This window comes from Rana temporaria, chromosome 7 (genome assembly GCF_905171775.1).
Source record: "Rana temporaria chromosome 7, aRanTem1.1, whole genome shotgun sequence".
Taxonomy (NCBI): domain Eukaryota; kingdom Metazoa; phylum Chordata; class Amphibia; order Anura; family Ranidae; genus Rana; species Rana temporaria.
The window spans coordinates 51,703,695-51,722,021 of record NC_053495.1 but is presented as its reverse complement, the minus strand read 5'-3'; the positions used below and the strand labels follow the sequence as shown (position 1 = coordinate 51,722,021).

Sequence of the window (18,327 nt, the reverse complement as noted above, 5' to 3'; positions counted from 1 at the left end):
GTACGACCGCGCAATTGTCAGACTGCATTCACACTGAAAGAGCCCGCGCGTCGGCGGTAAAACAATGCTATTTTTAGCGGCGCTTTACCGTTGTTTTTGCAGTGCTTTTCGGCGACTAGTGGGTCTGCTTTTAACCCCTGCTAACGGCAGAAAAAGGGGTTAAAAGTGCCGCTGTGGCGGCGCTTTGCCGGCGGTTCAGCAGCACTGCCCATTGATTTCAATGGGCAGGGGCGCTTTAGGAGCAGTGTATAAACTGCTTTTAAAGCTAAGAAGCTGCTTGCAGGACTTTTCCTGATGCCCTGCCAGCGCAGCGCCGCAATGTGAAAGCACTCAGGCTTTCACACTGGGATTGCAGCTGAGGCTTTTTTCAGGCGCTATTTTTAAACGCTAAAGTGGCTAAAAACGCCTCCAGTGTGAAAGGGGTCTTGAAGCGACGCAGTGCTGTATCGCAAATAATGGCCTGGTCATTCCAGGGCTGAAGTGGTTAAGAGGTTCTGTCATGCTTTTTTCTTTATTACAAGGGATGTTCACATTCCTTGTAGTAGGAATAAAAGTGATCCATTTTTTTTTTTTTTTAAAGACAGTGTTAAAATAAAAAATGAAACGTAAAATAAATATGAAAAAACGTTTCCTTTAATGCACCCCATCTGGACGAGCTTGCGCGCAGAAGCGAACGCATACATGAATAGCTTCTGCATATGAAAATGATGTACAAAACACACATGTGAGGTATCACCGAGAGCGAGAGCAATAATTCTAGCCTCAGACCTTCTCTGTAACTCAAAACATGCAACCTGTAGAATATTTTAAACGCCGCCTATGGAGATTTTTAAGGGTAAAAGTTTGCGCCTGCTCGTGGAATGGCGACAATTTTAAAGCGTGACATGTTGGGTATTAATTTACTTAGCGTAACATCATATTTTACAATATAAAAAAAATTGGGCTAACTTTAGTGTATTTTTTCCCCAAAAAATGCGCTTGTAAGACAACTGTGCAAATATGGTGTGACAGAAAGTATTGCAGTGACCGCCATTTTATTCTCTAGGATGTTAGAACCGCCAAACATTATGTATTTTTTTTCTAAGTAATTTTCTAGCAAAAAACCCTGATTTTAACTTGTAAACACCAAATCTCCTTAAGTAGTTAAAGCGGGGGTTCACCCTATATAAAAAAAAAAAAAAATTTTTTTTCCCTCTAGCATTAAATTCGGCATAGTAGCGCGAGCTACAGTATGCCTATCTGTATTTTTTTTATCCCCGTACTCACTGTGCTATTGTACATTGAAGATTCCGGGGAATGGGCGTTCCTATGGAGAGAGAAGGTGATTGACGGCCGGCCCTGGCACGTCACGCTTCTCCGGAAATAGCCGAAATAGGCTTGGCTCTTCACGGCGTCAGCGCATAGCCTGTGCGCAGGCGCCGTGAAGAGCCGAGACCTAATCCGGCTGTCTTCAGGGAGCGTGACGTGCCAGAGCCGGCCGTCAATTATCCTCCCTCTCCATAGGAACGCCCATTCCCCGTGGCAGACGGAATATTCAATGTACAATAGCACTGTGAGTACAGGGATATAAAAATACAGACAGGCATACTGTAGCTCGCGCTACTATGCCGAATTTAATGCTATACTGTTGTTAAGGAGGGTGAACCACCGCTTTAAAGTAATTTTTATGAATGGCTTTATGTTATAAATATGTTATTGTAATAAAACCTAGAAGAAGCTGTCACTGGCTTAGTGCTGTCACTTTTCTCATTCTTTCTCCTAACTTGTCTTAACGATTATTGAGGTATCAGCCACGCAAAAAGTACATTTTGTTTTTTTTTTAAATGAGGGAACTGACTCCTAGACTTGAATTGTGAAAAGAAGCACTAAAGCACAAACATTGTCACACTACAAAGCAGGACGCATGGCCTGTGTATGTAATGAGTGGCCGTGGCTGATCCTTAGTGCAAATGTAATAAAATGTATACAAAGAAGCTCTTTAAAATATTGGCACATGTTTACAGTTTAAGATTGTATATGCTACATTGATCTGTTTTACTTGTGCTAAAATGTCCCTTAATGTGTATTTGTGGTTTGGAGCCTTTATGTGGAGTCTCTGCTAATTACAGTGTCGCTCTTATTGAATCTATTGTTTTGTTTTATAGGTGGTATATTTTATGTAAGTTGTTGCTTTTATATGTCACTTAAAAATAAAAATAGAAAATTGTGGTGGGGAAAACGATTGCTGTGCCCTACTTGCATATAGGTTGTATTTCCAGGTTGAAATTGACTCAATGAATGTATGGAAACTAAAGAGTAAGAAAAAAATGGATTGTAGAGTTGATCACCCATGCACTTAGCCAGACCTGTCTAATGCTGCATAATTTACAGCTGAGGTATTACAGCTGTAGATCCAGATGGCCAAAGCCTACTTTAATGGAATGTACATGGTGAAGTGATGCTTTTATGAAGAGTCTTATTTTTTTTCCCCCATTCTAGTGGTAGTGATGCTGCTTCAATCAAATCTAAAGCCACCTTGAGTGCTGATGGAAAGCACTATATTCTGAACGGTTCAAAGGTATATTATTGTTATTATTCATTATTATATAGCACCAGTGTATTCCACAGATCTTTACAGAGTACCTAAAGCTATTCACAGAAGTTCTGCCTAAATGAAGTCTGCAGCCTCTCTGATATATTTAAACAAACACATACTGTAAAGGCTCTGTTATTTAGGGAAACATTAACCTATTACTACTGTAGGTTTTTGAATTGTGTAAGGTGACAGAAACACATAGAAGAATGTCACAGTAACTAGGTGAAGATATACAAGTGTTATGCACATGAGAACTGGTAAAGAACTTAAGGTTGCTCATGGTACTTTTGTTTTACTTACAAGACATGGAAGACATTTTAAATATCAATATCCAACTAGACAGTTATCAAAGTGTTTCATCTAAATAGCTTAGAAATATAGCTTTTTTTTTTCCCCTGAAATGTGCCTGTTGGCTTTTTAACATAACATTTAGAAACCCCAATCAGGAAGTTTTTCCTTTGACCTGACTGCAGCACTTACTTTGGTAAGCAGGGTTGATGTATGGCCCCCGCTGGATTTTCAATAGAAATAGATAAATAATGTAACCGGAGTTGTTAAAATACATCATTTGTATTGAAACTGAGCAATTTAGCTGTGGGTCATAAGTAAGAATGGGCTCAGGTGTGGTCGCAACTCCACATGCCCACCAAGCGGCTGCACAGATAAGGAAATGTCTCACTATCTGTGATTTCTTCCTGACACTGCACGTGGAGTTGCAAACATGCCTGAGCCCATCCTTAGTCATAAGCATGGTTATGTGGGGAATTTCCTCACTGCAGTCACTATAGCTGTCAGACAGTGGAACCCACTGGAGGCATTGCAAAATACATAAGTAATCTCATATCAGACATCATATATATATATTGCATCACGTGCTAACTTCACTTCCTAGATCTGGATATCCAATGGAGGTCTGGCAGAAATATTCACAGTGTTTGCAAGGACTGATGTTGTTGATAAAGATGGTGTTACGAAGGACAAGATAACTGCCTTCATAGTGGAGCGAGCTTTTGGTGGCGTTACTCATGGGAAACCCGAGGATAAGCTGGGAATTCGAGGATCAAACAGTAAGGATCTTTTCTTTCTCCTCACTATGTTCCGTTGCTTATGTTGACGATTCAAAGGGCTCATTCTTGGTTATTTATTGTGTTTACCAGCATTGCCATATATAGCTTTAGTTGCTAACACATCAAACTCTGCTGCTTTTGCATCCTGCTTTTCTTTTAGTCTTGCTACACATATCCAGATTAAATAAGGTAAACACGATTCCGGGGAAGGGGCTCCTGCTTTCAAGGACCCTGTGGACAAGAAGGCTGAGGTCATCCACTACCTATACACGGTGGTGGGCTCGGCAATCCCGCCAACTATGGTTGGGGCCCTGGTGTCTCAGACTCTCACTGAATGGGCAAAATTGCTACACCATGGGTTAAAGGAAAGACAGGCTCCCTTGGACGAGGTGGCTCTGGCCGACCAGTTGGTACAGGGCCTTAAGTTTATCTGCGAGTCAGCTTGGGATACGATTCCCTTGCTGTCCAGAGCCTCAGTCTATGTGGTGGTGTTATGCCATCTGATCTGGCTAAAGTGTTGGTCTGCGGACCAATCTTCCAAGAAGGCCCTGATGGATTTTCCCCTTAAGGGCGACAGACTTTTTGGAGCAACTCTGGATGACATTATTAAGGATGCCACAGGAGGTAAGAGCACGCTGCTCCCACAATCCAAAAAGGGTAAGGAGCCACACCATAGGCAAGGGCCCTCTTTAACTACTTAAGGACCACCTCCTGCACATTTACATCGGCAGAATGGCACGGCTGGGCACATGCATGTACAGGTACGCCCTCTGCTAGTGCCCAGCCGTGGGTCGCGGGCACCCGCCCGCGACCCGGTCCGAAGCTCCGGGACCCGGAGCTGAAGAACGGGGAGAACTGTGTGTAAACACAGCTTCCCCATTCTTCACTTTGGCTCTGTCATCGATTGTGTGATCCCTTTTATAGGGATACACAATCGATGGCGTCACACCTACAGCCACACCCCCCTACAGTTAGAAACGCATATTAGGTCATACATAACCCCTTCAGCACCCCCTTGTGGTTAACTCCCAAACTGCAACTGTCATTTTCACAGTAAACCATGCATTTTAAATGCATTTTTTGCTGTGAAAATGACAATGGTCCCAAAAATTTGTCAAAATTGTCCGAAGTGTCCGCTATAATGTCGCAGTCACGAAAAGAAATTGCTGATCGCCGCCATTAGTAGTAAAAAAAATAAATAAATAATAAAAATGCAATAAAACGATCCCCTATTTCGGGGATATGCAATTAGCGGACCTCCAGCTGTTGCAGAACTACAATTCCCATGAGGCATAGCAAGACTCTGACAGCCACAAGCATGACACCAGAGTCAGAAGCATGATGGGACTTGTAGTTTTGCAACAGCTGGAGGTCCGCTAATTGCATATCCCTGCCCTATTTTGTAAACGCTATAAATTTTGCGCAAACCAATCGATAAACGCTTATTGCGATTTTTTTTTTTTTTTTTTATACCAACAATAGGTAGAACTTAGAATACGTATCGGCCTAAACTGAGGAAAAAAAAGTTTTTATATATTTTTGAGGGATATTTATTATAGCAAAAAGTAAAAAATATTGCATTTTTTTCAAAATTGTCGCTCTATTTTTTTTTTTTATAGCGCAAAAAATAAAACCCGCAGAGGTGATCAAATACCACCATAAGAAAGCTCTATTTGTGGGAAAAAAAGGACACCAATTTTGTTTGGGAGCCATGTCGCACAACCGTGCAATTGTCTGTTAAAACGACGCAGTGCCGAATCGCAAAACCTGGCCGGGTCCTTTAGCTGCCTAAAGGTCCGGTTCTTAAGTGGTTAACCGCGCACAAGCGTGTTTTTTTTCGTCCACCCAGCGCGGCAGGTAAACGATCCCAGGCCAGTAAAGCGCCTGCTGAGGGACAGAAGCGTCCCTGGTTTCGCAAGCCCAACAAACATCTGCATCCGCATTAAGGTCTGTCCCGCCCATCTCTCGGTTGGGGGGACCGTCTTGTGAGTTTGCGACTTGGTGGACGTCGCTGTTCTCCGACCAGTGGGTTTGCGAAGTAATTTCCTCAGGGTACAAGATAGTTTATCTCTTGCCCACCGAACAGATTTTTTCCGTCCAACCTCCAGCTTCATCCAACTCGTCTGGTAGCCCTGTTTGGGGCGGATCAGGATCTGCTGGCACACGGGGTGATCATTCCTGTCCCAGTACAGGACGGTTTCAGGGGTTTTACTCAAATCTGTTCATAGTACCAAAGAAGGATGGGGTTCGTCCAATCCTGGACCTCAAGGCCCTCAATTGCTTTGTGAAGGTACAAAGACTCCGGATGGAGTCGGTTCGCTCTGTTGTCGCTGCTCTCCATCCAGAGGACTTTTTGGCATCCTTGGACATCAAGGACGTATACTTGCATGCTCCCATATGCACCAGACATCAGAGGTTCCTTTGCTTTGTGGTCGAGGAGGACCACTATCAATTTGTGGCTCTCCCTTTTGGCCTGGCATTGGCACCGAGGGTGTTTACCAAGGTGCTTGCCCCGATTCTGGCCCTGCTGAGAAATCGTGGCATCGCGATCTTCTGAGGGCCACTTCAAGCTCAGAATTAGAGGAGAGCGTATCTATAACCTGTCAGACCATCCGAGACTTTGGGTACTGAACATTCAGAAGTCCGTATTGGGGCCGACTAAACGCCTAGTATATCTGGGGTTGGTTCTGGATTCCTCAGAGGCAAGAGTTTTTCTCCCTGTGGAAAAGTTGCAGACCCTTTGGGCTGCGGTGCGCCAGCTGACATCCCAAAGATGATCGTCACTCTGCTTCTGCATGCGAGTCCTGGGTCTCATGGTAGCCTACTTCGAGGTGGTTCCGTATGCTCAATCTCACACTCGAGTGTTGCAGAAGGAAATTCTGTCCAGATGGTACAAGTGCTCATCGTTCCTGGATTATTAGATCAGGGTGAGCCACCTAATCAGGACCTCCCTGGTTTGGTGTCTGACATACCTGGCACTTCTGTCTGTGAAGTCGTTCCTTCCTTTTCACTGGATGGTGATCACGACGAACAGCCTTACCGGTTGGGGGGGGAGTCTGGGGTGTTCAGTCGCTCCAAGGTCGCTGGACTCCGGAGGAATCCCGCCTGCCGATCAATATCCTGGAACTTCGAACGTAGATCTCCTGGCTTCTCAACTCAATCGGAAGGTATTGAGGTTTGTGGCCAGGTCAAGAGACCCATGGGCAGAGGCGAAAGACCTGTTGGTGGCACCATGGAGTCTGTATCGGCTAATATATCAGAATAAATAAAAAGCTGCGCAAAAAATCTGAATAAAATTGTGTATATGCACAAAGATTTAGAAATATGTATAAGCAGAGGAAACCGACTCCTGTCCCCTCTGCTTCAATATGAAATCGCACACCACTAAATGTGACTTTATGTACACTAAACAATCATTGAAATGTGTAAGTGATAAGAAATAGTGGGCTAATTGCCCCTAAACCCTATAAAGACACTGAAAATGTCCACAACAAAGGAAACTCCAATAAGAAGTGATTCCAAAAAGAAGGCGATCTCCCAAAGAAATAGATTCCTTAAACAGAAGTCCACAGTGGCATATAAACAGCACCCATGAAAGAGTGAAAAGGGTAAAAGAATCCTCCACCTTCAGGCAATGGCCGCTTACCGGACTGTATGATCCCTTAATTAAATAAATTACACACAAGCTTTGTGGCTTATTTCCCAGCCAGTCTCTGTGTCTCTGTGAAGGGATTTTCCACAAGTGTTCCGCTCAAGCGTCCACCACAGCAGATGTATAGATGGCCCATGTGGAACAAGAAAACGGTTCCATAGTGTAACCCGTAAAAAATATTTATTAAAAGGTTTTAAAATGTTAAACCTTTTAATAAATATTTTTTGACGTCTTCGCCCATAGGACGGGTGTCTGCTTGCCGGCCGGCTGTTTGTTTTTATACGTGATTTTATTCAGATGCTTTTGTAAGTATATCAGATTATTTTTACATTAAACTCTTAGCATACAATATTATGCTATGCCAGTATTTCTTCCCTTGGTACTGTACGAGATACCTGCTGTGAGTGAGGTGATCGTTTCCACTCGTTCGGATTACTTCTATCCACCCTCCAGCTGTCAAAATTGAGGAGATCGATTTTGGATCTGTTCGGATTTCCCGCGTCCATCTTCCTAACGACCTATTCCAGTCCAGAGTGTGTTTGACTTCCAGGCTTATTTAGCCTGTGTTCTGGTAAGCAGGCTTGTACTTCTGGTGAAGGGACACGTGTGATATTGGTGCCATCATAGGCTTTTCTTCACGTTTCTGTTATTGTTGAATCATTTTTGTTTGAAGCATATCAGGACTTTCTTTTTTCTTTTTGCTGCCATTTAGTTGTTGGCAATTGGACTTTTATACTAGCTAATATAAAATCATATGGGTACATTTACACTTATGCACTTAGTGTGGTATTTATATTGTTTATATTTAAGATCATTTCCACAGTTTTTATTTTCATGTTTGTTTACAGCGCAGTTTCCGTATTTTCTTTTGTCTTCTTTCAATGACCCTTGGCGGCTCACTCTCTGGTGAGCACGTTTGTACAGGGGTCCGGCATGTGACCCCTCCGGTCCGACCTCCGCTACCTCTGTGGGACTTGAATCTGGTCCTCTTGGTGCTTCTGAACCCACCGTTTGAAAACATTAGGGAAATTCGCTTGTTGACACTTGGTGGCTGTCACATCAGTTAGGCGGGTTTCTGAGCTGGCAGTTTTGTCGATCAAGGCTCCCTATCTGGTCTTCCACAAGGATAAGGCGGTGCTTCGTCCGCAGCCTTCCTTTTTTCCTAAGGTCGTTTCGGCTTTTCATCTCAATGAGGACATTGTACTTAAATCCTTGTGTCCTCGTCCGTCGCATCCTAAGGAGGCGGCGTTGCATTACTTGGACGTTGTTCGAGCTCTGAGAGTATACTTGTCTGCTACTGCTCCGTTCCGGAGGTCAGACTCACTGTTTGTTTCGGTGGCTGGTCCTAAAAAGGGCCTGGCGGTCTCGTCAGCCACCATCTCTAGGTGGATCAGACAGATCGTGATTCAGGCTTATGCCATTAAGGGGCGGGTGCCTCCCTTTCCTGTTTTGGCTCATTCGACCAGGGCAATGGGTGCCTCTTGGGCTTTCCGACATCAAGCGTCTGTCTCCCAAGTGTGTAAGGAGGCGACCTGGTCGTCTGTTCGCGCGTTCACTAAATTTTACAACGTTGATGTGTGTGCATCTTCGGATGCTTGCTTCGGCCGCAAAGTTTTGCAGGCAGCTGTTTAAGGTTGCGATATGAATGAAGGTTGCAACTCCTCAGTGATGAGCTCTGTTTTGTTTTGGGGGTGCAATTTGTTTTATTGCTGTTTCCACTCCTCGTTTTTTTTTTTACACTGCTTTGGGACATCCCACTTTGTCAAGATTGCTGCTGTGTCCATCCATGAACGGAAGAGAAAATAGGATTTTTGTACTCGCCGTAAAATCCTTTTCTCTGAGTTCATGGACGGACACGACACCCACCCCTCCGTTTATGTTTGTACTGCTTTTTGATGAACTGAGCTGCGAGATGCAGGGAGAGGGGTTGCAGAGAGCCTGCAGCTCCTCAGAACCGACGCGGTGTCCATAAAAAAAAAAAAAAAAACTTGATCGATACGAATCGTAAATTTAGTTTTTTTTTTTTTTTTTTTTTTTAATCGCTGATTTTTTTTTGGGGGGGGGGGGGGGAATCGCCCAGCTCTAGCCAGAGGTACCATTTTAACACTCCAAAAAACTGTTATATACAGTATTATCATTTTAAAACATAAATGCATATTTAAATATTTCCATTATTCCTCATGGCCTATTGTTTCGTCAGAACCACTGGTTTATAGCAAAGCTATAGTCTAAAACTGTGATCCTCAAATTGTGACATTGTCCTTGCCTTTAGGACTTTTATTCCCACTGACCCCCACAATGGGGCCCTATTCCTCCCACTGACCAAAACAATAGGACACAATTCCTCCTCCTGACACCATCGAGGGGGCACAATTCCTCCCACTAATACCAAAGATGGGACTCTATTTCTGCTCTCACTGACCCCACACACTAGGTTTTTTTCTGCTACCACTGACTACCAACCTGTTGGCATTTTTTGCTCACACTCTTAACTGAATTAGGGGGATTGTTTCTCAGGAGCCATGGAATTTTTCACTCCCACTGGCGACAGTCAGGCTCCCCTAAAGTCTGAACAGTCACTTGGTCCTTTTGTTTAGAAAGTTCAAGGGCCCGTGGTGTAAAATATGGACTTGCCAGTGGTATAGCGAGGCCACAGCTAGTTGTAGAAAGTATACATATTGTGCCAACCATAACTGTGTTGCAAATACTGATTCACGAGCTGGCAATGTGAGAGATTTCTGTAATTCACAATCTCTTATGCCGCGTACACACCATCACTTTATGTGATGAAAAAAAACGACACTTTCTGTGAAGTAAAAAATGACGTTTTTGAAACTTCAATTTTCAAAGACGAAGTTGCCTACACACCATCGTTTTCTCACAATGATCTTGCAAAGCGAGGTTACGTTCCACCACGTTTTACCATTGAAGCTTGCTTCATAAGTAGCTTCTGGGCATGCATGGATGAAAAAACGTCTTAGAAAACAAAGTTTTTTGCTACACACGGTCAATTTCTGTGAAGTAAAAAGTGCACTTTTGAAAAACGACACATAAAATTGAAGCATGCAACGTCATTTTTTTTCATCACATAAAGTGATGGTGTGTACGCGGCATTAAACTTTTAACCTGTTCAGCAGTAAGTTTTGTGCTTTAATTAAATCAATTTGTCACTTTGTCTTTTGTGATTTATTGAATTTCCTGCTTTTCACAGTCTGCAGATTTTGGGAATGGCCCTAAAGGTTTCCACAATGATTCAAAAAGCAGCTTTTATCTCAGTGTAGAAAACCATGCTTTTAAAAATGGAAGCACTAGACCTTTATTTGTATTCTGTTTTAAGATTGTTGTTAAAATAAGCTTTGTAAATTCAGTATTGGCTTAATGATAAAATCTGAACAGCATCTGTTTTCTTCCCTGTGTTGTTATAAGCTCCAGATTACTAGAATTTGGTTGAAGGGGGTTCTGAGGATAATTAAACATGGGGTGTTGCTTAAAAATAAACAGCTATTAGCTATGTTTTTTTTTTGCTTAATTTTTAAATGGTAGAGTCCTGGTGCCTATTATTTTGAATAAACATGTTACCATACTCCTACTTTTGACTGACTGGCTTCTGCATTCTGCAAGCTTGCCCATGCTCAGGTCTTTGCTTTGTACTAAAAGACACCCACTACCTAAAACCTTTGTTCCCATTGCAGGAGCTTATTTTCTTTCATCCTAGTGCATGCTTGGCCAGCTGTCATATGCTGTGGTGCACAAACTGGACATCAATTTGATTTCTGCTTGTGTAAACTTGGTGATACAATTTTTCAACAGAAAGATTTATAGTTTCTTAGGTTTAGGGCATAGGGCCATAAAACCTCACTTGTAGCATTTCCTCCTCTTTCCTTCTAAAAATCTGTAGCTTCCTGGGTTGTGTTCCTGATCTTGTTTTCAAAACTTTAACTCGCTGACCTGTGTCAAATATGTAGATAAGGAGGTATGGATTCTCTTGAATTGACTAGTTGTATGCTTTCTCTGGAAAGGTTTTAGAAAAATACAAGGATGGGAATTTATCAAAAACTGGAGCAGCTGTGACTCCCTCCCAATGTGTATCTGTATATGTTGTGAGAGGAGCCATTTTGCAGACCGAGGCAAAATTTGTGTAAACTATTTTCAATAAGAATTGGCTCCTGCCCAGCTGTCTGACTGCAGAGTGGCAATACAGGCAATGGTCTGGGGGGGGGGGGGATTCATTATGCCAATCATATCTATACCAAGCTATCATAGACTAGCTTGGGAGAAGGAACTGGACTCGGAGAACAATGACGAGGACTGGAACATAAGGACCTCCAGCATACACAAAAATAAATACTTAATATGAACCTCAAAGAAGCTAATTTATAAAGTCTCCTCTTGTTGGTATCTGGTACCCGCCAGACTCGCCATAATACACCCTGAGACTTCTCCCTCATGTTTGAGGTGTGGGAAAATGGGTATCAGGTTCCATATTTGGTGGACTTGCCCCAAAGTAAATTCTGTCACCATGATCAATTCTCTCCTAGATTGTTAGAATGGCCCTCCTAAACAAACCAAATAAAGACTATCCTAGGCATTCCCTGGCCCACATCTTCTACATGCTTCTCATTGCCAATATCAATTACCAAGGCTTGGAAGACTTTACTGGTTGATAATCACTGCTGTGAAACATAAAATTGCTTAGCTATAGATTAAAGGGGTTGTAAAGAATTTTTTTTTTTTTTTAAATAACAAACATGTTATACTTGCCTCCACTGCGCAGCTCGTTTTGCACAGAGTGGCCGCGATCGACGTCTTCTGGGGTCCCTCAGCGGCTGTCTCTGGTCCTCCCCGCAAGAACTACACACAGTCATGCAAGCTCCCTCGCATTGTGTGGAGTCCTTGCGGGCGCGCTCCCGTGATACAGCGAGAGGCCATAGCCGCTCACGGTATCACTCGGCCCCGCCCATCGGTGCGCCGCGTCAATGGATGTGATTGCCAGCTGCGCTGCTTTCAATCCATCTGCTCTAGCCAATCAAGGGCCAGGCTGAGCGGCGAAGAGGATGTCGGGGCCGAGCGCTGGACTTTCAAGGGGTCAGGTAAGTATAACGGGGGGGGGGGGGCGGTATAGTCGGAAGTTTTATCACCTTAATGCATAGAATGCATTAAGGTGAAAAAACGTACACCTTTACAACCTTTTTAAAGTGGGTCTAAAGGCTAAAGGATTTTTACTTTTTATGCATTCTTCTTTTATCTACAGATTCCCCCCTTTAAATACTTACCTGAGTTTGATCTCGGTCCAGCGCTGTGCTTTCTCTCCCTCCTCACTGGACGGGAAGAGAGCAGGGAGTGCTATTGACTTCCACTGCTGTCAATCAAATTTAGTGAAGACGTGGGCAATGCCAAGCCTTACAATGTGCATCAATAGAGATTTGAGAGAATTTGGAATCCATGGATAGGCCACATACTGTACAACCCCAACTCAAAGCAGAATGTAACTCCCAATTTGTTCCCCTTCACAATTACAATATACTTTTTTTTTCTGTATATTTTTTATTTTCTTTTGGACTGTCCATGCGGCGATTCTGGTATCGGCTAGAATGATGTGTTCCTTGGAGATGTGATGTGAGTAAGACAGAGGGGTGGGCCTGGCAGGTCATCAGCAGTTGGCTATCTGAACCTGGAAGAGGCAGCCAGCTGAAAATGACCAAGATAACTGTCACCAAAACAGTGGATCACATTATAACTACACTGGTCTCTCTGAGAATGCGTTTTAAAGAACCCTACAATACAGGTGATAAGAGATGGGGGGGGGGGGGGGATACACGAGAGGGTGTTTAAGTTCATTCGGCTTTACCACTTTCCTCCTCCTCCTCCTTTTTTTTTATATTTTGGAATGATTGTTCTTTACATTACCCCGTGCAAGCTAGAAGATTGCTTTAGTTTAATATGTTGTCTCATTATTTTTGGCAGATGGCCGACTTGATCACAAGTTGCAATTTGCTTATGCTTTTCATACAACTGTTTGATACATTCAGACCCAGGCCCTGTCTTTTAGAATCTACTCCAACCCATTTCCAATCAGCATTTCAATTGTGTTTATATTGTCTTGACTAAAGTAGAGGAAAAATTGGATAGGCTTCTGTCTGTATGACCTATTTTTTTTTAAATCAATAGAAATAATCGAAAGAAAATATAACAAAAGTAAGTCAGGATTACAGAAAAAATTTGAAGAAAAAATACTTACTCAACTATAGTGTCATTAAGACAGGTCAACCTCCTTGGGTGTTGGACATTCAACCACATACATGCTTCTTCGCTGGAAATATCGGTGGAACCTACTTTCACTTGTATTAGCTCAGCGATATCACTTACACATCAGACTTCTCTTGTGGACAGGAAGAGAATACTAGTGAATAAAAGCACATACCCTTTCTTGAGATTTAGGCTGGCCATACACGGAGCAAATAAATTTGCCTGATGTGGGAATCCCTCCTGCCCATCCCTGTTTTCTCTAGATAGGGATGGGCAACGGAAGCCATTCCTGCCGGGGGAAGACAGTGATTATTGCTAGTGGCTTTAACCGCCGATATCAGGCTGGTTCTACCCAAGTTGATCAATCGATTATAGTGGCAGCCTTAAAAGTTTTTTTTTACATTAATCTCAACCGGTTTCTGCTGAACTGGCTGAGATTTGAACCGTGTATGGCCAGCCTTTGGTGTGTTTATGTGTATTATGGGTTTGTTGTGGAAGTTCTGCTTGCTATATTTTTGCTGCGGTTTCCAACTAGACACATGTTACACAAAATTTAATGGTAATGCATGTAAAATGTGCATACAACACACTACACCTCAAATGCGCTGGTGTGAAAAGAACCTTAAAGCAGACTGGATAACTAGGTTATGCAAAAAACAACCAACCACTCCACCGCTCATAATGGTAGTCCCCAGACCAGTACGATATTTCCTCTGGAACAATGCTTCAGTGGTGCAGGCCTCCTCAGACAGGGAAATCCAACCATATACTGCAAAAGAATACACAGTGGGTGCAAACGTCTAGTGCAGGCATGTCCAAAGTCCGGCCCGTGGGCCAAATGCGGCTCCCCTGTTGATTTAATATGGCCCCCCTGGGGATTTGGGTGTATATATATGGTTTGTGGCCCCCAGGGCCACAAAAGATATATACCGTATTTATCGGCGCTGCCTTGGAGGGGACAGGGAGGAGGCAGGACGAGCGGCGTCAGATTACATGAAGAGAATCTCCTGTTTACTCAGCAGCATCTGTATTGGAAGTCCCGTCTCCAGGGATGTCATTCGACGACTGTTCTGTCTATCATAGGAGGTGGGACTTTGTATTAAAGCGGACACAGAGAAAACAAGAGATTCTCCTGTTTGTAATCTGTCGGCATTCGTCCCGCCCCCCTCCCTCTGCCCTCCGAGGCTGCAGATGGGCATCGATCAGGCTGCATTCATGGCACATGTGAGGCTGCATTCATGGCACATGTGAGGCTGCATTCATTGCATTGGTGTCAGTGGTGAGGCTGCATTCATGGCAATGGTAAGCCTGTGCGTGTTATACGCCGATAAATACGGTATATCCAAATAACATGCCCAAGCTCATCCTTAGTCCTGAGCAGCACTCTGGGATTCGTTGGAGCCACAAAATAAATATATACACAGTATATCCAAATAACACGCCCAAGCTCATCTCTTCACCACAAAGGCAAGAGAATTCTTCTATAAATCCTGAATAATGGATCTCATAAGTATTCTAAAACCAAAAAGATGTGCTGTCTCAAAAAAAAAAAAAAAAAAACACTCAAGTGATAAGGCAATATGAAAACCTGTTTAACACACCATACTAGAAATGCAACGAATGAAAAGATACTGTGTATATATATATATATATATATATATATATATATATATATATATATATATATATATATATATATATATATATATATATATATTTTTAACGACCCCGTGTTTTATTTTTTATGTTTTTTTTTTGTTTTGTTTTTTTGTCACATTACCTATGAAAAGCACAGTAAAATCGTGGCAATATCTTGTGTGGTATCGGCACCGTTTTCTATTAGCAAAATACCTAAAACACAATTTCCGGCCGCTGAAATTTTGGTGCATCTTTTATGTATACCATGAGCTATAAACAATATGAAAACATTTCATATATGTTCTACCTTTATATAAATGTACAATTTAAGCAAGTTCAAAAGAATTCATAAAAAATGCACAAAAAAATCATAAAATTCAACCAAAAGTTCATTAAATATAATAAAATAAAAACAATGAGTGCTCAAATTACACAAAGCGTTCCAGCATTCCAAAGTGCTTCTCAAATGACACAGCCTCTTGCCAGACTTATGCTGCAGTGCTTTTTGCTCTACAATTCACAATCGTGACACTTTCCTACAGCTCATGAAAAGTGACCTCATTTACAGTTCTTAAAATTGTGTGACTTTTAGGCCATGGGCTGAGGGCCCTCATTTGTGATTTTTTTTTTTTTTTTTTTAAAGGTGTGTTTTTTTTCATTGAATAGTACGAAGCCAAGTTCTATTTTAATTGGCCTGTTTCTGCTCCCTTGCTTATATTCCAAGCTGGAAAATGTAACACTTTCATTCCTATGCTCATTAATGCTGGTGCAATCTGTAAAATGATCTGATTGGTAAAGGCTGAACAGATATTTTTATAAATGAGGACCATTTGTGAGGCAGTTTGCATAGATATGCTTGAAAACGTATTGGATCACGCTTCCAGCAGATCAAGGTGTATTTCTACAGCTGCATAAAACCAATCTGTTTTTAGTTGTAATGAATGGTAAGCCAGTAGCACAACACATATCTCTTCCTATTATGATGTAGTATTGTTATATATTTTTTTCAATTTAATCTGAAAAGTGCTCACTAAGCTGCTGTAGAAATGGAGTCCTCTTTCAACGCTGACCCACGCTATAAATCACTGGCTCCGGGACAACGGCTCGTAGTCTATTTACACATTTAGAAGCTGAAACAGTTTAATTGCTCTAATTTGAACACTTCACGGTTTTGTGTAATGTGTTTCCGTTAATGCTGTAATTTCTGCTGGCACTACATCATTATGTAAAATAGTCCAAATCAGCTGGATATAATTTTGTAAAGAAGCACTTGGCTAAATGAGCCCGGTGTGACATGTGTATGTTAGAAGATAGTGGCTTGCATTCGTTTTATGTCTTTTGTTAAAAATAAATCCAATGAAATGATACATAAATGCACAACATCACAATGTTTTTTATATAATCTGTTTTTCTTTAACGTACATTACAGGACACAGAGGGACCATATTGATCCTTAAAGGGTCACTAAAGGAAAAAAAAATTTGCCTAAAATTAATGTCTGCAAGGTAGACAGACAGAATAGTGTAATGATTCTGTTAAAAAACAAGTAAATACCTATTAAAGCCAGGGTTCACCCTATCGACGAAAAAAAATTTTTTTTTTTCTTTTACCATAAAATCAGGCATTGTAGCGCGAGCTACAGTATGCCTGTCCCGAATTTTTTACCCCCGTACTCACCTTGTACGCGTAGATCGAAGATACCGGGGAATGGGCGTGCCTATGGAGACGGAGGATGATTGACGGCCGGCTCTGGCGCGTCACGCTTCTCCGGAAATAGCCGAAATAGGCTTGGTCTTCACGACGCGTGCGCATAGCCTGTGCGCAGGCGCCGTGAAGAGCCGAGACCTACTCCGGCTGTCTTCGGGGAGAGTGACGTGCCAGGGCCGGCCGTCAATCATCCTCCCTCTCCATAGGCACGCCCATTCCCCGCGGGAGCCGAAAAATACGATCTCCGATTACAAGGTGAGTCCGGGGTTAAAAAAATCGGGACAGGCATACTGTAGCTCGCGCTACAATGCCTGTCTCGATGGTAAAATCGTGTCGGGGGGGGTGAACTACCGCTTTAAATTCCTTCATCTATATCACCTCCGGCATTCTAGTTTCTGTTCTCTCATTCACTTCCTGGTTTGCATCGTTTGTTCATGTAAGAACTAAATTTCCCAGTATGAATTGCGGCACGCCCAGCAATTCACACCTCCTTGAAGTCTCTAACACGTAGAGAGCGTCCTGCCACACAGATGTAGTTCCCAGGAGGGGGTGAGCACATTACTCACCACCGCAGTAAAGCCTCCCATCACGGTGGTGAGTAACAATCAGACAAGCAGGAAGAGAACAGAACAGAGAAGAAATAGAGCAACTTCTGAGCAAAAACGAACAATGAGGAAGTGAAAAGAGGAATGTCTGCAGGTAAAGGATGCTTATTATGAATTTTTTTTTTCCTTTACAACCCCTTTAAATAATGGGTTATGCTGCACCTATAGGTAAATAGGCATTGGGGAAAAAAAATACTTCTCCCATACAGGAAGTGCAGTAGTCCGGTTTTCTAGAGGTGCAGCAGTCTGTTTGTCAGTGTTTTGTCACTTTGTGTGAGGATTGCACTATATATTTGATTTAAATGTTCAGTTTTTTTCACCAGTGTCTTAAAGTGATGGCCACAGGTGTGCAGCTCTCTGCACAAACATGGTCATGCTCAAATTGGTTCCAGTAGGGATCAAAGAGTTTGGAGCTTTCCAGATCCATTCCTACGGCTAAAATGGTCAGATGTGAGGTACCTGGGCCCCTCTGGTGGAAAAGGTTGACATGCCGATATTGCCTCTAACATGAACATTCAAATCCTGTATATACGAAACCCTGTGCAGTAGTAACTGCTATACAGGTCCAAGGTAGTCAACTCCAAGAAAAGGGTATTGAATCCCTGAAGGTCCTGAATGACACATTGCCTGCTGTGATGGGTGAAGATTGGTTCTGGACTTTCCAGGTCAGAACTTGCAGCAAGATTGGCAAGTCCCTGATAGCCTTGGTGCCAGAATTTTTTTCACCCATATGTTGTTGTGGTCCTTCCTATGAGTTCAACTAGATGTTGGGTGTTTGACGAGGAAAGTCGTCTGTACCTTTCTCAGGTGCCTGTATGGTGCATGTCTGACTTTGCT

General features: G+C 42.6%; 1 protein-coding gene across 1 annotated transcript in view; it reads left to right on the top strand.

Annotated features, from left to right (window-relative positions):
* The window catches only part of ACAD9 (acyl-CoA dehydrogenase family member 9), a 101,793-nt gene that overhangs the window by 44,984 nt on the left and 38,482 nt on the right, over window positions 1-18,327 (top strand). Inside the window, exons 6-7 of the mRNA XM_040359357.1 lie at window positions 2,479-2,557; window positions 3,468-3,642. Coding sequence (XP_040215291.1) covers window positions 2,479-2,557; window positions 3,468-3,642 — 254 coding nt within the window. The remainder of the gene's footprint in view (window positions 1-2,478; window positions 2,558-3,467; window positions 3,643-18,327) is intronic.